This window comes from Panthera tigris, chromosome B1 (genome assembly GCF_018350195.1).
Source record: "Panthera tigris isolate Pti1 chromosome B1, P.tigris_Pti1_mat1.1, whole genome shotgun sequence".
Classification (NCBI taxonomy): Eukaryota; Metazoa; Chordata; class Mammalia; order Carnivora; family Felidae; genus Panthera; species Panthera tigris.
In genome coordinates this window covers 51,149,109-51,175,298 of record NC_056663.1, presented here as the reverse complement: position 1 = coordinate 51,175,298, position 26,190 = coordinate 51,149,109, and the positions used below count along the sequence as shown (strand labels likewise).

General features: G+C 38.5%; 1 protein-coding gene across 10 annotated transcripts in view; it reads right to left on the bottom strand.

Moving 5' to 3' along the window:
* The window catches only part of MSRA (methionine sulfoxide reductase A), a 455,631-nt gene that overhangs the window by 103,195 nt on the left and 326,246 nt on the right, over window positions 1-26,190 (bottom strand). For all 10 annotated transcript variants that reach the window (XM_042983557.1, XM_007097123.3, XM_042983565.1 and 7 more), the window contains one exon: window positions 5,656-5,762. In XM_042983557.1, the coding sequence (XP_042839491.1) occupies window positions 5,656-5,762 (107 nt within the window). The remainder of the gene's footprint in view (window positions 1-5,655; window positions 5,763-26,190) is intronic.

The window sequence follows — 26,190 nt, the reverse complement described above, 5'->3', positions numbered from 1 at the left end:
TCAGCTAATTTTATGTTCAAATGGCTGCTCCGTGGTAAGCAATACTGTCACTCTAAACTCCAAGTATAAAGAAGTTGCTGAAGAAGCTGGTTACTAGGGGGTCACTGGGGGCAAACTAGTGAAGACTATTAAATTAGTAACCTAAGTCAATGTTATAGTTAGTGCATAGGGGTCCCACCAGGACTCAAATAAGATGAATTCCCAGAATGTAATGACAGGGCTGGAAATGCCAACTCTTAAAGGGGAAATGAGTGTACATAAAATGCATGGAATGAGTCATGTGCAGAATCTTCCAATCTCAGAAATAAACCTATATTTTTGTGATGAGATTACAAATCCTAGACCTCAGTCTAGTACTGTTAAGAAATGACTCTCCCTAGATTAAACACCTTGTTGTTTCAGGAATTTGTGCAAGGTTACCTTAAGTAGAAAACCCAGGAAAGCCAATTCCAGGTTCCAGGAGTCAACTCTTTAGCTTTCTCCTCTCCTTTACTCACCTGTTAAGGCAACTGGTGATATCTGAGACTCTCTTCCTGCTTTGTGGGATCTATTAGCAACCACATTTACTTTTAAAGGTAAATTCAAAAGCACAGATCAAGTTCTTTATGGTGCAAAAGCTAATTATATCACCTCTCACAGACACTGCAAATTAGTGATTTTTTTTGGTGTGTATATTATCAATTATACCAATTGAATGGACAGTTAGAAATTTATACAACTTTCAAAACTAGGAACAAGAAACACATGAATATATACATTTCTACATAACGGTACTAAGAGATACATGCATACCTATATCTAAACATATCCATTATATCTATGTATGTATATAGATAAATAGAGTCAGAGATATACAAATGGCTTCATTTATATAAAGTGTTTAAAATAGTAATGAGCATGGAGTAAGCACTCAGTTGGTTCTGGTGTTGCTGTCTATCAGCAGCAGCAGCATCGTCATTATATAGCTACATACATATACGATATGTAAATATATACACTACACATGTAATGGTATAGTATATAACTATCTGCTTGTAACAGGATGTCTGTTGAAAAATAAAATTGTCTTTTTCTTTCTCTGCTCTAACAGAGGTGCCAGAAAGCACAAAATCACGGTAGATCATCCTCAAGGCTTTGTAGTCGGTCAGCTGCCTGGCCCGGATGAAGTGGAGTGGCTAAAGGACCCTCTGTAGACGGTCGCATCAGCCACCTCTCATGCGCCAGCTCAGATCCTTTCAGCCTCACCTGTCTCTCCTCCAGTTCCCACTGCAGTGCTCAGCTCTGGATGGACTCTGATTAGTTTTATGCAGGTGAGCCCTCCAGCGATTTGTCTCACACTCATGCCATGTGCCTCCTGCCTTCCTGCTGCAGGGACATAGTCTCCTAAGTCCACCCACGTGCGACCCAGAAGCACAGAGTGAACCCATGGGGAATGGCATCCAACAGACATATGCTTCCCTTCTTCTCCCAGAAGGACTGGTCATTTCACAGGGACCAAACAACCCATCACTGATAGTATAGACCGAGTTATATTGGTTCTCCCTCTTTTTTTTTTCCAGGCCCCCTGCCCCTTACTCCTCCTCCACGGCACCACACTCCCAAGTAAGTCCTCACACACAAGCCTTTGCCACAGGCTCTGTTTTCCGTGGGATCTGGACTAAGATAAAAATTATAGTGGTCACTGAGTGCAGGTATATGCAATTAGCCCTACTGTTCACCAAGGAAGGTGACACAATGAGGGCCTTCATTCTTGGTTCCCAAAATGGAAAATGACTTGACCCCTCATGGTATAGATCTGAAAAGGGGGAAAGGAGACAGTAGTTCCTGGTGCTCAAGGTGGGACAGAAGGATAAATCCTGACCCAGGACTCCTGGGCAAGGACTGTATCAAGAATGGAAAGACACCTCTGCACTTGACTGAGCTCAGCCAAGGTCCCCAGGGTTGTGGCTTTCAGTATTCAGCTCTTTCTTGTGGTGACTGAAAGGAAAACTACCTGACCCTCATGCTGTGTATCTCCAAAAAGAAAGGGAGGGAGCAGTTCCTGGTGCAGCATCTCTGATGGCCATGAGGACTGTGCTCCATGGCAGTCCCATGCTCTTGCAATAAGCCAACACAAGAGCAGAAGGCTTGGAATCTTGAGTCTTCAGCCAGGGAGCCAGACTGGCATGCCCCATGCTCCCTTCAACATAGATACACACACCCCTCATAGACTGCTATGCTGTCTAATCAGGTAGCCACTAGCCACATGTGGCTATTTAAATATACAGTTAAATTAATTAAATTAAAACAAAACAAAACAAAACAAAACAAAACAAAACAAAACAAAACACTCAGCTTTCAGTTGCATTAACCACACTTCAATGTTCAATAGCCACATGTGGCTAGTGGCTATTGTACTGGAGAGTACAGAAGAGACCACTGGCCATCATGGCAGAAAGTTGTACTGGAGGTGCTGGTCTAGAGTCAAGACTCTCTGGGTTTTAGCCAGTTAGCCAGGAGACAAGTACTGGACTTGCCACTCATCTATCGGGGGGATGCAGGGCCACTTTTATTTATGTGGTAAAATAAAAGAAACATGAGAGTATTTGTTCTCTGAGTTGATAATAAAGCAATTATATGTGGTTACATTAACAGAAATGTATATTTGGATACTGGGAGGACAGAAGACCCCAATCTTTATAAAAAAAAAAAAAAAGACCCTACTTTTAAAAACCAAGCAAAAATGTGTACATGTATGTGTATCCCATATGCTTAGGTACAAAACACCCAAAAAGCATGTGGTTAGAAAAACTATCTAGAATATAACATTAATATTCCCCAAATCTACAAAAATAATGGATAAATTATTAAAAGTTTATTAATATTTAATATCTAAATTTTATTTCCTATGTGTATCAGTTATCTAAATCAACATGGGCTCCACTCACAGCTAAGGGTAAGAAACTATGTTGGGGCAGAAACCAAAAAATCATGTTAACTTCTTCATCATCACCTGGAAGGCACTGACCTTTGGAACTTAAAATCCTCACTGTGAACACCAGAATATCATGTCATTTGCCTGCCATAGGCATTTCCCTACCCAACCTCTCAAATGTTGGTATTCCACCAGTCCTGAGCTTTCTCCTCTCATCTCTTATCACTTCCCCGAAGTGACTGTACCAGCAACTAGGGTTTCACTAACCAAGTTGATAACTCCCAATAATAATAAGGGCTACCATTTGTTGAGCACTTATTATGTGTGAAGCCATGTGCCATATAAGCATTAACCCAGTTAAGAGTCACAACAACCCTCCCTGCAAGGAAGGAACAGCCCACATCTTCTCCTAAAAACCACCTGGATGCCCAGATCACAGGTACCTTAAACTCCACATGTTCAGACTTAACTTACCTTCACAACAAATACACCTCTGCACCTCTATACCTTCATATACAATATCACAAGCCAGAAACCTATAAATTACCCTGGACTCCTCCCACTCACTTTTTCTCCACTTCTAATCAAGTTCCAAGATCTATTATTTTACTTCCTAAATATCCCTTATTCCACTCTGACTGGCAGCACCCTAGAGAAGGCTCCTATTGTTTCTGTCCTAGAGCCCTGCATCAGCTGTCCGACTCATCTCCCTGCATTTGGTTTGTTTTTCTGTAACTCTAGTTACTCTATGACTTAACATTATGACTCTGGGCATCTGAAATATGAGGATAATAATGAGGTCTCTCATCCTTATAGATTTGTTTGAGTTAAGTAAGATACACAGTTTTCCAAGTGACTTGATAAAAAGTTCCACAGCTGACATATGAATTGAGACTATTTGGTGCTAGAGGCTACATGCTTAACCACTACCACATATGCCCAGGTAAGCCCACGATTATCAGAAAAGTCATGATGAAAAGAGACATAAGAAAGGATAATTTGCAGTGAAAAGCTTTTGAGAATGGCAATATAAGTATACATGAATTATTCCAAAACTTAGCAACTTAACAAAAGCTTATTATCTTGTGGTTTCTGTAGCACTGCTTAGCTAGGTGCCTCTGGCTTAAGACCTTTCATGAGGTTGCAGTCCAACTGTCAACTGGAGATGCCGTCCCACCAGTAAGCTTGACTGGGGCTGAGGAGCTTCTAAGCTTACTCATGTTGTTCTTGGAAGCCTTTGCCCCTTGCCACAGGGACCTTTACACAGGGCTGCCTCACAACATGGCAGCTGATTTCCCTTAGGGCAAGTGATCCAAGAGACAATGAGAGAGGGCCTCCAAGATGGAAGCCCGGATCTTTTAATAAACTCATCTCAGAAGTAACATCACACCACTTCTGTCATTCATTGGGAGTGAGTCATTAAATTTAGCCCACACTCAAGGATAGGGGTTTACACAAGGGCAGAGACCACTGAGAGCCATCCCAGAGGCTGCTATTATCCCCAAGCAGACATCATAGCCCTGGAGGGAGGAGGTGTGCTGAAAATAAATAAGGCCCTACCAGCATCTCCCTTTGCCTTCTCTGCTTTCCAGAGTTGAACTGACCATGAACTTCATGTCCTGCTACTTTTTTATCAGTAGATACACTCTTGTCTCTCTCTCCTCCTCACTGCCACCTTGCCACCATGGGGGTTAGATGGAGATCCCACAGATTGCTGGGAACTGTTACATATCAGACTTTTCATATTAATACTAAAATAGACCAGCATTACAGTAGCTAATGGCCTCATTGTTAAGCATAAATCTAAATCGGAAAATATAACAATAATTAAAATGTAAACAATATCACAAAGTTCTAAGAATTAAAGCAACTCAAGTTACTTTTAAAAGAAACCAAAGCTCTATTGGATTTTTTAAAGTATTATACAATAGTAAAAATAATTATTTCATGATGTAGTATCTATATTTCTGAGAAGTGTTTTTATTATAATTTAATCTCCTGTTACTAGCAAGAAAGAATGAGTATTCTGGGTTTAACCATGTTCCCCAAAAAAGATAAGTTGAAATTCCACCCCCCCCCAGTATCTCAGAATGTAAGCTTATTTGGAGATACTGTCTTTACAGAGGTAATCAAGTTAAAATGTGGGCATTAGGTTGGACTATAATTCACTATGGCTGGAATTGTCAAAACAAGGGGAAATTTGGACACAGAAACAGATATGATAGAGGAAAGACAATGTAAAAAAGACACAGGGAGAAGACAGCCATCTATAAGCCAAGGAAAGGGGCCTGGGGCAGAGCCCTCTGTGGCAAGCCTCAGCAGGAACTGACTCAGCAGAGCCAGCACCTTGATTTTGGACTTCCAGCCTCCAGAACCATGAGACAATGCATTTCTGTTGCTTAAGACACCTAGTCTGTGGTAGTCTGTGGTACTTTGTTACAGCATCCTGAACAAATAATTATAGACAGAAGAATGAGATCCAGCAAGAGATAGAGGCAGAGAGAGATAGAGAGAAAAGAAGATACATATTCATCTGGATGAGTTGATTTTATGAGAAATGCACAAGGGCCTACTCCTAAAATATGATGTAGCATATTTATAGAGCAGAAGATGACAGACATTTCCAAAAACTATGTAAATAGAACAGTGCCAGGTGAAAACAACCAGACTGTCCCTCTACAGGTGGGGTCTGACTTGGTGGGGGCCAACAGTGGGCATCTGGGAGCAAGAGGAGACCCTACCTTCTGGTAGTCTTCTTTAGATCTCAGGGCCACCTCCAGGTGCTTGGTAGAGGTTGGATAGATGGCTGAGCGGTATTGAGAACCATGGTCATTGCCTTGGCGCATGCCTGGGAAAGTGGAGATCAGAAAGGATTACTGGAGGAGACTGAGCAACAAGGCCAGTGTCACAAGTTTTCTATGATTCATGTACTAAGTGCTTGGTTTTTTTTTTTAATGAAGTATGGTTGACACACAACGTTATATTAGTTTCATGTATAGAACTTAGTGATTTGACAAAGTCTTAACCTTATGCTACACTCACCGCAAGTGTACCTACCATCTGTCATCATACAACACTATTACAACACCTTTGACTATATTCCCTATGCTGTACCTTTCATGCCCTTGACTTATCCATTCCATAACTGGCAGCTTGCACCTCTACACCATTTTTCACCCATCTCCAACAACACCTCCCCTCTGGGAACCATCAGTTTGTTCTCTGTATTTACAGATCTGTTTCTGTGTTTTGTTTGTTCCTTTGTTTTGGTTTTTAGACTCCACAAATATGTGAATCATATGTTATTTGTCCTCTGTTTTACTTATTTCACTTAGCATAAGATCCTCTAGGCCCAATTCTGTTGTCACAGATAGCAAGATCTCATTCTTTTAGATGGCTGAGTAATATTCCATTATATGTGTGTGTGTGTGTGTGTGTGTGTGTCTGCGTGTGTGTGTGTGTATATAGTGTGTGTGTATATAGTGTGTGTGTGTGTATATATATATATATACATATATATTTATATATAACATTTATCCATTTATCCATCAATTAACACTTAACATTGCTTCTATATCTTGGTTATTATAACACTGCAATAACACAGGGGTGCATATATTACTCAGTGCTTGTTTTAATTTCCTCTTGACACTACTCTCCTTAAACAAGCATGAAATATATCTGTTTTTCTTTGCTTATTTTAATTACAACAAATATATTTGAACTTAAGTAAGTTTATTGTAGGTCTTAGATCATAGTAAATGCTCTACAAATATGTATTTTTCTATGCAGATATTTAAATCATAACCTATTCCATTCATCACTTGCAAAGCATTGTGCCACACATTATTTCTTTGGATCCTACTGAGACACCTGTGTGGCAGGTACCATGGTCCCTCACTTGGCAAATAAGGAGATGCCTATAAATGATGAAATAACTGAGGCTCAGTGAGTTTGAAGAGTTCGCCTAAGGTCATCCATCCAATCAAAGGAAAACGTGAGCCTTTTCCTTAAAGGAAAAGAGGTGAGCCTAGCCCATTTTCCACCCCTTCGCAGCAGCTAAAGTGTAGATAATGATCAATTTCTAACTGAAAAATTTAGTCCCCAAAGTTAAACAGCCACAGGGTTACTATAGATCTCCTATAGATTTCCATGCTGTTGTCAAAATGAACTTCACACATGTTTACTGCATTATTCAATTATCAGTTTCAGTTTTAAAAGTGCCCAAAACTCCTCTGACAGAAGATTCAATCTTCTGTCAGAAGAACGGCTTTGGCTTTGTACTTACAGATGTTAACGTATATGTGAATTACCTGGGGATACTGTTAAAATGCAGATTCTGGTCTGGTAGGTCTATGGTGAGCCTGAGTGAGATTCTGTATTTCTAATCTGCTCATGGGTGGTGCTGACCAGCAGACGGCATTTTGAGTAGCAAGAGTTTAGAGTTTGCTCAGATATTTTCAAGGTTTTGTGTAACACATCAGCAACATTTTTAATTCCAATAATGTGTTGAGGAAAACCTGACTCTGCCGTTTCTGAAGTTTGTAGTGTACAATGCTTCCTCCACCTGCCCCCAATTCTCCTGGGATGCGCACACTTTTGCACTGAACTCCTATCCAACCTTCAAGACTTAGTTGAAGCATCTTCACTCGACAGAAGCTTCCCTGAGTGTTCCTTACAGCTGTGCCAATCACTGACTCCTTTGGGCAGGTCTCTCTCTTAGAGGTTTTATCATGCTACATTGTTATTATGTGGTTGTCCCTCTTCCTCGTCTGTGAGCCTTCCAGAGGGCAGAGCCTTACAGACATAGTACCTGGTATAGCATCAGACTGATGGATACACTTCCATCAATATTTGTTGCATGAAGAATGTATGAGTTTATATCTTGTGACCCAAGGCCCAGCAATCAATACTGTAGTCCAAATCAATTAATCAAAGTGCTTTTTCCTTTGTAAATAAAATTTTAATTCAAACGTAAATAAAATCATGTTTCTTAAGAACTCTAGGAAAAAGCTGCCAATGAGCTAATACGTTTGACTAGTAGAGGGAAGGGCAGTAGCTGAAGACACCAAAGGTTCACTATGGTGGTAAATGAATTGACAAGCTAGAATTCATGATCAAAACTACAAGCTAAAAATAGAGGTCTAAATAATAACAAACTAGCAGGATTTAGGGTCAAGCCTATGGCTATCTATGGTGTGTAACGTGTGTACTTTTGCATGGGGTGGAAGGTATTTCTGGCACCTATTTGTTCACACGCCAGCTTGGCTGACTTCCTAGAAATTCCATTCTCCCACCTTCAGAGTCCCATCCTCACCTTGATACACAAAGGCCACGTGGGGACCAGGAGCTAATTAGTGGCTTAAAGAGCCAATACCAATGACACCAAAATATTAATTTAATAATATATAATAAACCAGCCCATGCCTCCAATAAGCACTGTGTAATACCACATTAGAATACCTATTTCTGTATAAGTTATATATTCACATAAGTATCATGGTATGGTTATTATAGTATACAATATATAAGTGTTATTACAGTGTAAATATTTTTATAGGATATGCTATATAAATACTGTTACAGTATTATTTATTAAGCACCTAATATGTGCCAAGTACTTTTCCAGATGCTGAGGATACAGCAATGAATAAAAGCAAACCCCAGGGTTCCACATTCTAGTATAATTTAAGACACTGGATAAATAGACATTCCAGAATGGCACAGTGGCAATATTTTTTTCTTTGTCTTCTGCAATGTTCCCTCCTTCACTTATAAGTAAGGCTTTTCTTGCATGACTACTTCACATCCTTTTGTGCACAATGCCATGATGGAGCATTATTGTCCCCTCTGAAATATTCTCCATGAAGAAAAAGATTGCTGGATGGCTGATTTTTAGTAAAATCTGACCCACCTCCAGTCAGCACAAGATGCACAACAGTAGGGTCTTCATGTGGAGTTGGTTAAATCGATTCAAGTTTCCTTTCTTTTGGAAGATAAACTAGTATGTGAGTAAAAGAGAACATGCAGGTGTGATTTATGTATATTTTTCAACAAATTTTGCCAAGATTCCATATGCCTTGTACATTGAGGACAACAAATATCTCTGCATTTGGATGAAGATCCTTGAATTATCCTAGGATTATGAGGAATTGTTGCTTATGAATAAAAACTGGCTTTTTAGCAAACAAGATGGGAATAGTTAAGAATTATTCCAAGGAAACTGTATAACAGCGGTCTCTTCCACTGATCATATTTTCACAGGTGGTCTGATAGAAGAGTGCACAATGAAACATTTAGATTTACATCCACATTTAGAGCTTCTCTTGTAGTGACATGACAACCTACGGGGTAGAGACATCTGGAAGATTCCATAAAATTGTGTGGTTGAGCAGAAAAGATGCACATGACTGTCATTTCTAGGCAAGTATGTAAGGCAATGCATTTTTGTAAAAAAACAATCCATGCATTCTTTATGTAATTATGGGTTATACTACTACTACAATCCAGGATAGGGGTTTATAAGTCCTTCCTTGAAGCCACGATCCCTTGAATTAAATTCTAAGTTGATCACCTGCTAATTACCAATAGGGCTCCTGTCAGTGTTGTCCTTGTTTTCTTTGTGCAGATTTGGGCTGTCCCCAACTCACCCCAGACAGCTATAAAGAGGAGTAACATAGTGGGTATTATCCACAGCTCTGCTCTAGACTCCTCGCACCTTTCCCCTTTGCACTAACACAAACTGACTATTCATCCATTGGAAAGATGGGAATTATTCACACTGTTACAGCTGCCATCTTCAAGTCTTAAAGATTGAATTTACAGCCCTGACCTTCTGATCCCCACTCTTCTTGGATGTTCTAACAAAACTGACAGCTCCCCACATCAGAATCAATGCATGCTCTCCTCCCAGTCACTCTGGCTAAACCCCTGCCTGGCCAGGAAGGAAGGCAAGAAAGTGCTAAAGTGATACAGTAGGGGATAGAGAGAAAATATCAAAGCTTTTATGCAGACACTCTTGAATTTTGAGTGATACTGGATAAGGCATTAATGCTCTGGTATACTCATGAACAACAGTGTTAATTTGACTGAAATTTTTTTCCATCAAAATTCATCCTGAGGAGGAGATATTAATATCTTAAAACCATGCATACGTATCGACATCCTTGTGTGTGTGTTTGGCTAAATCCAATGCATGTACCTTTCAGTTCACTGATGAAGAGGGTTATTAGAAGCATAGGAGCTTAAAATTTGGAAACAGATAGCTCACTGGGAAATATGATTTGATGCTCAACAACTAGAAAAACCTGTAGAACTATGGATTTTCTGTTCTCGTTATTTTTAATACATTGCATTTACAGGTGTTTAGCATCGTTAAATTTTTCATCATTTCTTTCAACCTCCATTGGTTTATGTTAGGAACACAAAACAGTAATTCACATGTGAGAAAAACCTGTTCACTAAATCTCTCATAAGAAGCCTAGGACTCAGAGCAACAAGACCTTGTTTTTTAAGTCTGACTCTGCCACTGACATGCTTTATGTAAATTACCTAATCATTCTGAGCTCCAAACCTCATGTGTAAAATAAGGATTATAAGGACCTAAACTATAGGTTTGTTGTGAGGAGTAAATGAGATGAAACCTGTAAAACACTTTGTTGAGTATAAAAAAATATGTAGGTGATAAGCACTTTCATTTTTACAACTTCTAAGAATCTTGGAATGTTTCAGAATTACTAGTTTGAAATAAAAATAATAAATGATGTCACACAAGATACTCTAGGCGCAACCCTTTTCATCCCCTGAAAAGCATTAAATAATACTCTTCCCTCAGATACCCATGCAGTAAAAGTCACACAGAAAAATCCAAAGAGAGAATCAAAATCCATTTTTATGTGGGGAGAAATGTGCTAGCTTTTAACTCTTTATTACATTTTTTAGCAGAAGTATCTTCCTAATGAAAATTTTAACTCTGCTAATTTCAGTGGAAAACAAACCCAAGAAAGGGAAAAACTCTTTGAGTGAATTCTCCTATACCTGCCCCTACCCATGAAGAGCTTTCCAAAGCAATGTCTCACTCTTGAGTTCTGAACTTATGTTTGGAAAAATCAGGCTTTCAGCATTATCTTGTATCTCCTGAGCTCACGGCCACTGGGGTACTGCAAAAGGGGAAAGATCTGCAGAGTGTTTGACAGAAATAGTTAAAATCACTGGAAAAATAGCTAAAAGGCCCTTCTTTCTAATTGTGTGCTTTCCTGCCTTCCACCCATCCATCCATTTTGTCCTGTCTCAGGCAAGGTACTAGGTACTGAGATTCAGAAATAAGACACATTCTTTTTTTTAAATATTTTTTTAATGTTGATTTATTTTTGAGAGAGAGAGAGACAGACAGAGAGAGAGAAAGAGAGCAAGTGGAGGAGGGGCAGAGAGAGGGGGAAACACAGAATCCAAAGCAGGCTCCAGGCTCCAAGCTGACAGCACAGAGCCCAATGCAAGGCTTGAACTCACGGACCATGAGATCATGACCTGAGCTGAAGTCAGACACTTAACTGAGACACCCAGGTACCCCAAGGCTTATTTTTCAAGTAGGTCATACTCCCAGGACAGTAAAGGGAAACACATGGAAACCAGTAAGCACAATCAAGTATACAGGTGTGTCTTAATTCAGGCTGCTAAAACACAATATCACACACTGGGTGGCTTAGCAACAACACAACATTATTTATTACAGTTTGGGAGGCTGGAAGTCCTAGATCAAGGTACTGGCTGATTCAGTGCCTGGGGACAGCCTTCTTTTTGATTGCAGACAGCTGTCTTCTTGCATTATCTTTACATGGTAAAGAGAGAAAGAGAGAGAGAGAGAGAGGACCAGTTCTCTAGCCTCTTCTTAAAAGGACATTAATCCCGTTCATGAGGGCTCTACCCTCACATTGGAGATTACATTGGGGATTAGGTTTCAACATATGGATTTGGGGGTAACAAAAATATTCAGTCCATAACAAGGTGCTATGGGAAAAAATCTATGTAAGTTAGAAAAATACAGGGATTCAGAGAAGGGAGAGGCTAAGTTCACCTGATCAATATGGGAAAGGCCTAAGTCCTGAAAGGCTGTATAGAGAAAGTGACTTTGTCTTGAAAGAGCAGTAGATGGGCACAAGGGGTGAAAGGCATTCTCCAGAAAGTGGAAGGACAAAAGTAAGGATTATGGAACAGCATGGTGTCTTCAAAGACTTGGAAGGAACCAATACAATTTGCAAAAGCATCAGCGGCATGTTAAGCATTTTTATCAGAGTCCTAGGGCGCATCTTCTCAAGAAGGATGAACACTTTACCATCGAGCTTGAAGCCCACATGAGAAAACCAGCAGTTAGGAGCTACTGGAAAGCAGTGGTCCAACTCAGTGAATCACAAAATTTGACTGTTACAACCTGATCTAAACAGCCTTTATAATGCTGTTATCAAGAGGGCAAAAGTAACCTAAACTGCATTGTGAGAAAGGACAGAAAAATGTCACTGAGAGACAGAAAATCCCTACTTGCCTTTCCTTCTTCTGCAAACAAATACATTCTCTCCAGTATCAAGTATTCACATAGTACCAACTGTGTACTCAGCACTATCGAGGTCACAGAAGAATTAAATTATGAGTCTCGATCCCAAGAAATAGCCTGGAAAAGGGAGAGAGGGAAAGCATGAAAGGAACGGTTATAAGCTTGACCCTACACTTCACCAAACTGAGTTTTTGCCAACATTCCTCCTCATACTGCAGACAGCTGTCCTTAATCTTCACATTAGCCCTGTTTAGTTGGTATTCTTAACTTTCTGTGACACAAAGGAAGCTATGAATCAGAGACATTTAGTGACCTGCCTGATGTCACAGAGCTGGTAAATGGCTGTCCTAGGATTTAAAGCTAGATCCAACGAATACCAAAATTGCTGTACAAGAAGTTACAGCAGGGGCACCTGGGTGGCTCAGTCGGTTGGGCATCCGACTTCAGCTCAGGTCACGATCTCGCGGTCCGTGAGTTCGAGCCCCGCGTCGGGCTCTGGGCTGATGGCTCGGAGCCTGGAGCCTGCTTCCGATTCTGTGTCTCCCTCTCTCTCTGCCCCTCCCCCATTCATGCTCTGTCTCTCTCTGTCTCAAAAATAAACAAAACGTTAAAAAAAAATTAAAAAAAAAAAAAAGAAGTTACAGCAAAACAATTAAAGACAATGGAACAAAGTGCCCTGTCAGTGGTGCATCAGGGGAGAAGCATCACCACTTAAGGTCCAGAAGTAAGAACAAGCTTGGTATGTGATGAGGACAGCTAAGAGACAGGGCTGGGTTCTGACAAGGGGGTTGGAAGGAAAGGAAGCTGGTTGGTTGAGCATGAGGCCGCATAGATATCTTGACAGGACACATCAGGGCCCAGATATGTATGGAAAGATCAGTCTCAGGAAAGATCAGTCTCAGGGAAGTCTCAGGGTTCTGTAGAACCCTGGGTAAGCATAATCTTCCAAAATCCAAAACTCTCTTTCATACAGATTCACTAAGTGTTGCAAAGTTCATTGTGCTGGCTTTGGAAAAACTAAGAAGATAAATTACTGACACTATTTGGCTGTTTTTATGTCCCAGGAAAGCAAGCAATGGTCTTGCCTCAGTGGGTGAAATGAAAATAGCTGGCTGAGAAACAACATCTTGTGCTGAACATTCTCCCATAACGCTCTCTAAACTAAGTAATGAGGAGTGGGCTTTGGGGCATTCTTGAAGAGGACTGACCTCCTGGCAGCTACCAACTATTTGAGATTTTTCCAACCACCTTCTTCCAATAAGATTTGAAAGGGACAAACCATCCTGATATGTGCTAAGATTTCTCTCAGCAGAGCCACAGAAAGCACTAGAAAACAGAGAAATAATCTATAATGAGGAAAAAAAGATGGAAGTTCTCATATGCTCAGCGGGCCTTCTAAACTTTAGTTAACTTTTGGGTACCAGGCCTGTTTTATACCTACCTTTTAGCTGGAGAGAGGAGAAATATGCTTGAACATGAGAATTTTAAAGGGAAGTTCACACTATGACTTATTGCAAGGTGATTACTTCAAGAAATTCCAGGACTCACCAGCTGATAGTGAACATCAAGGTGGAGAAGGACACATTTATAAGGGCCTACAATCACTAACCGTGGTAGGAACCTTCAAAGGAGCAATCTCATTAGAGGACTGTCATTGGTTGCATAGATAGGGTGACTTCCATTAGGATGAATCCATATTCTAGGATATGAATCCATATTCTGTTGCTAAGAAAATAAAATGGATCCTGACCTATAGTCTGCTTCATAAAGCCCGGAAATCAGGTTTTGTCATGTGACAGTTCTGAATTCTAATCCCAGCTCTGTGGTTTACTAACGGTGTAATGTCAGCCAAGTCATTAAACCCATCCACTCTTCAGCTTCCTCATTTGGAAAAATGAGGATGATGATACATACCTCACAGGGTTGTTAGGTATCTTATATAGGAGCTTAGTAAACATAACCCCTCCATCCCCTCAAGACTTCTAATGCAGAAATTCAAGAAGGAGATATTTTCAACATACTACTTAAGAATTAAATTCCTAAGTCAGTGAAGAGTTGTTAAGAATCTACCTCAATCCAGGAATCTTGCTAGGACTAACATACAGACCAATGAACCTGATCTCAGTTCTCAGAAAATTTCTTGAATGTATCATCAAACAAATAAGCATGAAGAGAAGCAAGATGTACTCATTAAGAATGAACAGAGATCCGTTTAGAATCCATACCTCTTAACGACTCTGGCCTCAGTTCATCATCTGTACAGTCAAGGATTTGGGTTAGATCCTTTTAAAACCAGTTTTACTGAGGTAAAATTGACATACAATAAATGGTATACACTTAAAGTGTACAATTTGATCAGTTTTGACATGTATATACACCATGAAACCATAACCACAATCAAGATCATGAATACCTCCAAAATATTCTTCACAGCCCTTTTTTATTTTTTAAATATTTATGTACTTATTTTTGAGAGAGAGGGAGAGACAGAATGAGTGAGCAGGGGAGGGACAGAGAGAGGAGACAGAGAATCCCAAGCAGACTGTGCACTGTCAGCACAGAGCCAGATGTGCGGCTCAAACTCTCAAACTGTGCAAGGTAATGACCTGAGACAAAATAAAGAGTTGGATGCTTACCCAACTGAGCCACTCAGGCACCCCTTCACACCCCCTTTTAAATCTTTCCTTCCCACCACTCCCAGTTCCCACCCCAAAGCCTTAGGCAAACTCTGATCTACATTCTATAGTTATAGATTCATTTGCATTTTCTAGAATTTTATACAACTGGAATAACAGCATGTACTATGTTGGTACATAGTTGGTACATGGTTGGTAACTCAGCCATGTTATTACAAGTTCAACAATTTCTTCTTTTAATAGCCGAGCAGTGTTCCATTAATCAGATACCCCACAATTTGTTTATTCATTGACCTATTGATGGACATTTTGGTTCTTTCCAGCCTTGGGTTTTTAAAATGAAGCTAGTATAAATACTCATGCACAAGTCTTTGTATGTACATATACTTTCATTTTTTCTGGATAAATACCTGGGAGTGGAATGGCCGGTACATTTTTGTTTCATTTAAGACTGCCAAACTTTTTTCAAAGTGGTTGTAATATTTTACATTAGCTTCCAGCAAGGTATGAGAACTCCAGTTGTCATAGTAACACGAACGCTTGGTACACTAAGTCCTTTTAATCTTAGTCATTCTGATATATGTGTAGTAGTATCTCATTGTGGTTTTAATTTGAATTTCTTAATGCCTAATGATGTTGAGTCTTTTTCATGTGATAATTTGCCATTTGTACATCTTCTCTGATAAAGTGTTCAAATATTTCACACATTTTTAAATTTTGTTGTTTGTTTTCATATAGTTGAATTTTTAGAGTTTTTTTATATATTCCGGTTACAAGGGTCTTCTCAGATATATAACTGGAAACTGCTTTCTCCAAGTCTGGATTTGTCTTTCATTCTCTTAGTGATTTTCCAAGAGCATAAGTTAATTTTGATGAAATCTAAATTATCAATGTTTTCTTCTATGGGTCATGTTTTAGGTGTTATACCTAAAAATCTTTACTTAACCCAAGTCACAAAGATCTTCTCTTATATTTCCCTTCAGAAGTGTTATCATTTTAGGCTTTAAATTTAGAGCTATGATTCATTTTGTGTTTTGTATGTGGCATGAGGTACAGGTCAGAGTTGTTTTGGTTTCCTTGCTGTTATTGCTGTTGTGTTCTTTTGTTGTTGCTTTTTTGCAGAAGGATATACAATTGTTCCAGCACCATTATGGAAAAGATTATCCTTTCTCCACTTTACAGTCTCCCCTTCCAGACTTTGTGCTGTGTTTGCAAAGCATTGAACTCCTACATAGCTTACCACCCTCAAAATACACTTATTATTTTGACTCTAAACAGTGGGTGATATTTTAAAGAGACTTCCATCTTTTAAAGTCTTTGTGTTTAGTTCAAATGTAGTTAACATTGCTAGTACTCTTTATTCCTTTGTGTAGATATATATTTCCAGCTGGTATCACTTCCTTTCTGCTTAAAGGACTTCCATTCACATTTCCTTCTAGCTCAGGTCTGCTAGTGATGAATTCATTCAGCTTCTATACATGTGAAACACACTTGAAAGATATTTTCACCAGGCAAAGAATTCTAATATGACAGTTCCTTTTTTCCTTTCAGTACTTAAAAGATATTGCTCCACTGCCTCATAGCTGGCATTGTTCCTGATGAGAAATCTGCTGTCTTCTGTATCTATGCTGCCTTGCATGAAATTTACCTTTGTTTTGTGGCTACTTATAAGATTTTTTCTTTATCAGGGATTTTAATGATTTGATTATCATGTGTCATGATGTCCTTTTCTTCATTTTGTGTGTGTGTGTGTGTGTGTGTTTGATGTTCATTTAACTTCTTATAGATTTGTTGTTTTATCAAATTTGGAAATTTTTTTTGACGTTCAAATTATTTTCATCTCAGACCTTACAATTTTCATCTCTTGAAATTGGGTTAGGCCTTTTTTTAAATATATTCTATCCTTCTATTTAATGTGTTCAATACTTCCTTTAGATTTTTAAACATAATGAATACAGTTTTAAGTACCTTAATTCTTATTGCTAGTTCCATTATCTGTGTCAAGATTGGGTCATTTTCCATTGATTAATTTTTCTCACTGTATACAGTATTTTTCTGCTTGTTTGAATGTCTAGTTATTTTTAATGGATTCCAGAAAGTGTGAATTTTACCTTGCTGGTGCTGGATATTTTGTAATTCTACATATATATTCATATTCTTTGTTATAAAATGAGGTTGTTACTTGGCAGAAGTAATATATCCTTGAACTTGGGGGAAGATGGCTGAGTAGGAGGACCCTAAGCTCATCTCATCCCACAGATATAACTAGAGAACACTCACATCGGTGAAAACAACCCAGAAAACCACCCAAAGACTAGCAGAACAAACTCCACAACTAAATGTAGAGAAGCCGCCACATTGAAGTGGGTAGGAAGGGCAGAGACAGGGTAGGGAGCTAAAGGGACCAGGCCATAGGCAGGGCAGGGGGTGGGGGTGGGCAGTCGTGTGTGTAGAGAGGGAGAGAAACAGACCCTTATACTGGGAAGGGAGGGAAGGTATAGCTCCATAACATTTGCCTTTGAAAACTAGAGAGGCCAATTTTGAATTTTGTGAGTTCTTACAACCAATAGGACTTAAAGCTTGAAATTTAAAAAATCAGTGGGCTAGGCTCTGGGAGAGCTGTGGGAGGGTGAAAGGAAGCTGATTCTCTGCCCTTAGAGGGACAGCACAACAAATAGCTCACAAAGATACAGAGTAGAAGCAGCAGATTGAAAAATGCCTCGGGCATATGAGAGAGAGAATTATGTATCAATCTCAGAGTATGTCCCAGAAGGGCAATGTTCATTGAGGGCCTTCTCTAGGAACAAAGGAGCTGGCAGGTACCATTTCCCTTCCCTACCTCCAGTGTAAACATACAACCACCAGCCACCTGTGGGAACTGACATGGAGCTGACATTCATTACCTAACTTGCTTATACCAAGCTCTGACCCCAAACCCCCAACCCCACAGATCCACCCTTTCCAGTCATGCTTGCCTTAGTGCCAGTATTGTGGGTCCCCTCCCCAAGAAGACCATTGCACTTGTTAAAATTATGCATCCTGCCCATGCATGCTTTGCACACATTGTTCCGACTGCATGACCACCCTGGTTGCCTGGTCCCAGTGGTGGCAGCAGTGGCACACCCACTCTCACTGGCACACAAACCCCATGGGCACTGCTCAACTCACCCCCTTCCAACATGCTCTTGGCTAGAGCCCATTCGAGCTGAGGCTACAGGCCTGGAAGTGGCCCTGAAAGGGGCCAGCACCACTCCAAAGTGGGTCCATCCCTGGAGTGAGGAGAAGATAACCACATACACCAGTCAGCTGTTGAAGACATTTGGTGTGATTGCAGGCCCTGCCCACCAATGAAAACTTCTCAGAGGACAATACAGGGAAAGTGCCTTGCAGTTTGGTGCTACTGCAAATGTCTATTTTGAATCAACTCAAGCCCATGGCAGCCCCAGATTGGTCCACTAACACCATAGGGATCAAACACTGCCCACAACAGGCAAAGAGTACCACCGAAGACAACTGGACCAAAGGAAAAAGCAGCCAAGACACAATGGCAGGGTTCATGCAACACACACAGTAGAAACCCCTGAAGTGCCAGATTCTGGGGAACAAGAGACACTGCACTACAAGGCACAACATGATCTCTTCTTCATAAGGCTATTACTTTCAAGAGCAGGAGACACAGCTGACTTACCTAACACACAGCAACAGACAGAGAGAGTTGGAAAAAATGAAGAGACAGAGGAATATTTTCCAAATGAAAGAACAGGGCAAAATCACAGCAAGAGACCTAAGTGAAACAGATATAAATAATATGCCTGATAGAGAATTTAAACTAATTATCATAAAGACACTCACTGGACTTGAGAAAAGAATGGAGGACATCAATGAGACCCTTAATACAGAGATTTAAAAAAAAAAAAAAGAAATGAAGAACACAATAAATGAAATTAAAAATACATTAGATGGAATAAATAGCAGTCTGGAAGAAGCAGAAGAATTAATCACTGACCTAGAGGACACAGTAATGGAAAGTAATCAAGCTGAGCAGGTGAGAGAAAAAATTATGGAAAATAATAGATTTAAGGGACTCAGCACCTCCATCAAGCATAATAGCATTCACACTACAGGGATCCTGGAAGAAGAAGAGAGAGAAAGGGGGACAGAAAACTTCTTTGAAGAAATAATAGCTGACAAATTTCCATATCTGACAGCTGAAAAAGATATCCAGATCCAGGAGGCACAAAGGTCTCCCAAAAAAATCAGCCCAAGGAGGTCCACACCAAGACACATAGTAATTAAAATGGCAAAAAGTAGTGATAAAGAGATAATTTTTTAAGCAGCAAGAGAAAAGAAAATAATTACATACAAGGGAAACTCCATAAAGCTATATGCGGATTTTTCATTTTAAACTTTGAAGGCCAGAAGAGAGTGGAATGATATATTCTTACTGCTGAAAAGGCATAATCTACAGCCAAGAATACTCTAACCAGCAAGGCTATAATTCAGAAGAAGGAGAGATAAAGAGTTTCCCACACAAACAAAAGCTAAAGGAGTTCTGACCACTAAAGTAGCCCTACAAAAATGTCAGGTGGGGACTCTTTTAGAGGAAAGTAAAGACTGTAAGAGTAAGAAAAGTAGGAAGCACAAAAGCAGTAAAAATAGGTGTATCTGTAAAAATCAGTCAAGGGACACACAAAATAAAAGGATGCAAAGCATGACACCATATACCTAAAATGTAGGGGGGTGGGGAGAGGAGTAAACAATGTGTTCATATTTAAGTGACCATCAGCTTAATATAGACTGATATATGCAGAAAATGTTATATCAAAACATAATGGCAACCACAAATCAAAAGCCAACAATAGATATGAACAAAATAAAGAGAAAGGAATTGGAGTATATCACTAAAGAAAGCCAGCAAAGGGTGTGAGAAGAGAGCGAGAGAAGAAAGGATCAGAGAACTACAAAAACAACCACAAAACAAATAACAAAATGGCAATAAATATATATCTTTCAATAATTATTTTGAATGTAAATGGACTAAATTCTCCAACCAAAGGATATAGGGTGATGGGATGGATAAAAAAAAAACAAAAAAAAAAACAAGACTCATCTATATGCTGCCTACAAGAGACTTATTTCAGATCTAAAGACACATGGCAGATTGAAGGTGAGGGATTATTATGCAAATGGATGTGAAAAGAAATCCAGGGTAGCAATACTTATATCAGACAAAATCCACTTTAAAATAGAGTGTAACAAGAAACAAAGAAGGACCATATATAGTAATAAAGGGGAAAATCTAACAAGAAAATATAACAATTATAAATATTTATGCATGCAACATGAAAGCACCCAAATGCATAAAGCAGCTAATAACAAACATAAAGGAAATAATCAATAGTATTACAGTAATAGTAGACTTTAATACCCCACTTATATCAATGGACAGATCATGCAAATAGAAAATCAAGAAGGTAACAGTGGCTTTGAAGGATACATTGGACCAGATGGATTTAACAGATATATTCAGAACATTCAATCCAAAAACAGCAGAATACACATTCTTTTCAAGTCTGCATGCAACATTCTCCAGAATAGATAACATATTAGGTCACAAAATAAGTCTCAACAAATTCAAAAAGATTGAAGTCATAACATGCATCTTTTATGATCACAATGCTATGAAACTAGAAGTTAACCACAAGAAAAAATCCGGAAAGACCACAAATACATGGAGGTTAAACAACATGCTACTAAACAAGGAATGGGTCAACCAAGAAATCAAAAAATCAAAAATTACATGGAGAGAAATGAAAATGAAAATACAGTGGTCCAAAATCTTTGCGATTCAGCAAAAGTGGTTCTCAGAGGGAAGTTTATAGCAATACAGGCTTACCTCAAGGAGCAAGAAAAACTTCAAATAAACAACCTAACCTTTCACTGAAGGAGTTAGAAAAAGAACAATAAACAAAACCCAAAACGAGCAGAAGGAAGAAAATAATAAATATAAGAGCAGAAATAAATGATATAGAAACTAAAAAATAATAGAACAGATGAATGAAACCAAGAGCTGGTTCTTTGAAAAGATCACCAAATTGATAAACCTTTAGCAAGACTCATTTAAAAAAAGAGAGAGAGAGGACCTAAATAAGCAAAATTGCTAATGAACAGGAGAAATAACAACCAATGCCACAGAAATACAAACTATTGTGATACAATATTATGAAAACCTATATGCCAACAAATTGGACAACTTAGAAGAAATGGATAAATTCCCAGAAACATATAACCTATTAAATCTAAAGCAGGAAGAGATATAAATTTGAACATACCAATTACCAGTGATGAAATTGAATCAGTAATCAAAGAACTCCCCAAAAACAAAAGTCCAGGACCAGATGGCTTCACAGGCAAATTCTGCCAAATATTTAAAGAAGGGTTAATACCTATTCTTCTCAAGCTATTCCAAAATATACAAGAGGAAGAAAAACTTCCAAATTCATTCTATGAGACCAGTATCACTCTGATATCAAAACCAGATAAATACACCACAAAAAAAAGCTAACTACAGGCTACTATCTCTCATGAATATAGATGTGAAAATCCTCAACAAAATATTAGCAAACTGAATGCAGCAATACATTAAAAAAATAATACACCACAATCAAGTGGAATTTATTCCCAGGATACAAAGGTGGCTCAAAATTCATAACACAATCAGTGTGATAGAGCACATCAATAAGAGGAAAATAAAAACCATATGATCATTTAAGTAGATGCAGAAAAAAACGTTTGACAAAGTACAACATCCATTCATAATAAAAACTCTCTGCAAAGTAGGTCTGGGGGAACATATCTCAGTGTAATAAAGACCTTATATGAAAAGCCCATAGCCAACATCATACTCAATGGTGAAAAATTGAGAGCTTTTCCACTAAGGTCAGGAACAAGACAAGGATTTCCACTCACTTTTATTCAACCTAGTGCTGGAAGTCCTAGCCACAGCAATTAGACATATATAGAAATAAAAGTGATGAGGAAGAAGTAAAACTCTCAGTATTTGCAGATGACATGATAGTATATAGGAAACCCTAAAGATTCCCCTAAAAAACTATTGGAACTGATAAACGAATTCAGTAAAGTTACAGGATACAAAATCAATGTACAGAAATCCATGGCATTTCTATACACTAATAATGAAGCAGCAGGAAGAAAAATTAAGAAGGTAACAGTGGCTTTGAAGGATACATTGGACCAGATGGATTTAACAGATATATTCAGAACATTCAATCCTAAAACAGCAGAATACACATTCTTTTCAAGTCTGCATGGAACATTCTCCAGAATAGATAACATATTAGGTCACTAATATGTGCATTTACAACTGCACCAAAAACAATAACATATCTAGGAATAAACTTAGCCAAAAAGGTGCAAGACTTGTACTCTGAAAACTATAAAACACTGATTAAAGAAATTCAAGACAACACAAAGAAATGGAATGTTGAACAAATATTGTTAAAATGTCTATAGTTATCAAGGCAATCTACAGATTTAATATAATCTTTGTCAAAGTACCAACAACATTTTTCAAAGAACTAGAAGAAATTATCCTAAAATTTGTATGGAACTACAAACAACCTCAAATAGCCAAAGCAATCTTCAAAAAGAAAAACAAAACTGGAGGTATCACAATTCTAGATTTCAAGTTATATTACAAAGTGGTAGTAATTAAAACATATGATACAAGCATCAAATCAGACACATAGATCAACAGAATAGAACAGAAAACCCAGAAATACACCTACAATTATATGGTCAATGCATCTTCAACAAAGCGAGAAAGAATGTCCAATGCAAAAAAGACAGTCTCTTCAACAAATGGTATTGGAAAAACTGGACAGCTATATGCAAAAACGAGAAACTGGACTACCTTCTTACATCACACACAAAAATAAACTCAAAATGGATTAAGGACCTAAATGTGGGGCCTGAAACAATAAAAATCCTAGAAGAGAGCATAAGCGATAATCTGACAGTGGCCGTAACAACATCTTTCTAGATTTGTCTCCTGAGGCAAAGGAAACAGAAGCAAAAATAAAGCAGTGAGACTACATAAAAATAAAAAGCTTCTGTACAGCAAAAGGAAACAACCAACAAAAATAAAAGACAACCTACTGAATGAAAGATTAAATGACATATCTAATGAGGGGTTAGTATCCAAAATATATAAAGAACTTATGAAACTCAACACTGAAAAAATATTCCAATTAAAAAATGGGCAGAAGACATGAACAGACGTTTCTCCAAAGAAGACATCAGATGGCCAAGAGACGTATGAAAAGATGCCTAATATCACCCATCATCAGGGAAATGCAAAATCACAATGAGATAGCACCTCACACCTGTCACAATGACTAAAATAAGAAACTCAAGAAAGAACAAGGGTTGGTGAGGATGTGGAGGAAGAGGGACCCTTGTTCATTGTGGGAATGCAAACTGGTGCAGCCACTATGAAAGACGGTATATAGGTTCCTCAAAAACTTAAAAACTGAAGTATCCTACGATCCAGTAATTGCACTACTGGGTATTTACCCAAAGAATACAAAAAACACTAATTTGAAGGGATATGCACCTCCATGTTTATTGCAGCATTATTTACAATAGCCAAATTATAAAAATAGCACTAGTGTCCATCAGTAGATAAATGGATAAAGAATATGTGGTATATATACACAGAGGAATGTTATTTAGCCACACAAAAGAATGAAATATTGCCACCTGCAACAACATGAATCAAGCTAGAGTATGATGCTAAGTGAAATAAGCCAGTCAGAGAAAGACAAATACCATATGATTTCACTCATGTGTAGAATTTAAAAACAAAACAAATGAGGAAAGGAAAGAGAGAGAGAGAGAGAGAAACTAAGACACAGATTCTTAACTATAGAGAGCAAACAGATGGTTACCAGAGGGGGGTGGGTGGGGGAATGGGTGAAAGAGGTGAAGGGGATTAAGAGTACACTTATGATGAGCACTGAGTAATGTATGGAACTGGTGAATCACTATATTGCACATTTTAAACTAATATAACACTGTAAGTTAACTACACTGGAATTAAAGTTAAAAAATGTTTTACAATTTAACATATCCTTTTGGTTTTTACTTCCAAGCACTGTTATGTTGGACCAGAGAAGATTTTAATCTAGGTTAATTTTCCTACTAATGAGGTAAACCTTTCTAAGTACTCTGATTGATGCCTGCTGTATTTTGATATTCTCTACTCTGGCTGGTGAGAATAGGCAGTATTCCCAATCCTGTGTGAGCTCTGGTAATTTTTCCATTGAATTCTTCAAGGTGGTTCTTTTGCGGCCTCGGGTTGTTTAATCACATGATATGCTGGTCAGTACTCAGACAATCACTTAAACACTTTGCAGATCTCCAGAAATCTCTCTCTCTCTCTCTCTCTCTCTCTCTCTCTCTCAACATTTCTCTCCACCCTTCTTCCGCTCTATAAATTCTGCCTTTCTCAGCATCTCTACACTTCCATTTCCATCTCCCCAACCCCTCAAGACTGTGAGGCTAGGCCTGGGTTGGGTTCCTCCTCCTTGCTTTGCAGCCTAGAAATTTTTCTCTAGGAAATCAGATGGGGCAAGTGCAGCGTTTACTTGTTTCTCTGATGTCCAATGTCTTGAGAACCATTATTTCATGTATTTTGTCTAATTATTTTAGTCTTTTCAAATCCCAAGCAGAAATCTTTGGGCCAAATATCTTCTAGCTCTAATTAAAAAAAATATTATTTAAAGCTAAAATAATGGGCATGGGAGCACAAGTAGCTAGGCCGGAAAATTCTTTTATGTCTGGGTGCATTTTTTTTAAATTTTTTGTTTTACGTTTATATTCTGTTAACAAATGGGTTCTGTAAATTTATTTCAGCAAAATAATTCAAATTAAAAATGTATATAAATGCCATCTAGATGGTGGCAAATATTTTAAAACTTCTATCATTAATCAAAAAATTAATTTCCTCCTCCATTTTTTACCCTTTGTCTTCATTTTTCTTGATCCCTGTTCCATCCGACAGTGTTAACAGTACCTCCCTTCCCTACATGCTTTTCCCCTTGGCCTTGTAACACTACACTTCACCTAAGACTTTCACTGTTACTTGAATAGTCCCTATCTATTTGCTTTTCCATTCCCCTCACCATTGTCCTGACAACAATTGTTCATAGGTTCAGTCTTCTGCCATCTCCTTCCTTTCCATGTGCCCTCCAATGGAATTTCCCTTTTCTGTGATAAGAACTTACAAATCTAAATTTGTGATCCAAATTCTCTTCCAGGTTTCAGTCATGCAGAACCACATTCCTGTTAAACACTTACATACTTAGGTTCCCTTGTGTCTCAGTTCTCAACTTGACCTCTTTATCTTTCATTGTCCCCCACCTTGCTCATCTCTATCGACATGATCTTTCCCCTAGCAACCCAAGCTTTCAATCTTGTAGTAATCCATGTTTCATTTAAACATCCTTTATACCTTAAGCCAGGCAGTCACTTAACTTTACCTTTGTTTTCTGTAAAACCTTTCGCTAATCTTTCCCTTTCCACTGTCTCCACTCTGATCTAAACCCAATACCTCATCAAGCATGATGATAAAGCCAAGATTAATACTTGGATCTTCTGTAGAGCCCCAATTCAGAGTTGCTTGATAAATGCTTCTGGGTTGTTTTTGGCTGTATCTATCCAATAAGCGAATTGGTAGTTCTTTGTAACAGTGGATCATTTCACTACATAATCTTATTATGACTTCTAGAACTACAAGCCTAATATTTCACTCCTCTTCCCATGTACAAAGCCTAAGGGTATCATTTTTCAGATTTTCCACCTTCAGAACAAAGTGAATATAATGCAGAAAGCTAACAGGTCTGCAACTCCCTCCTAGGAAACATACTCAATTTCATAATTCTTATGCTAGACTTATAGTTTTGACTTATCCCCTTAAACTTTATAAAAGCCAATACATTTATCAGTTATTCTCCATGTCAATAGTCACTAAAGGAAGATGCTTTTGAAAAGTAAAGTGAAGGCAAGTAAGG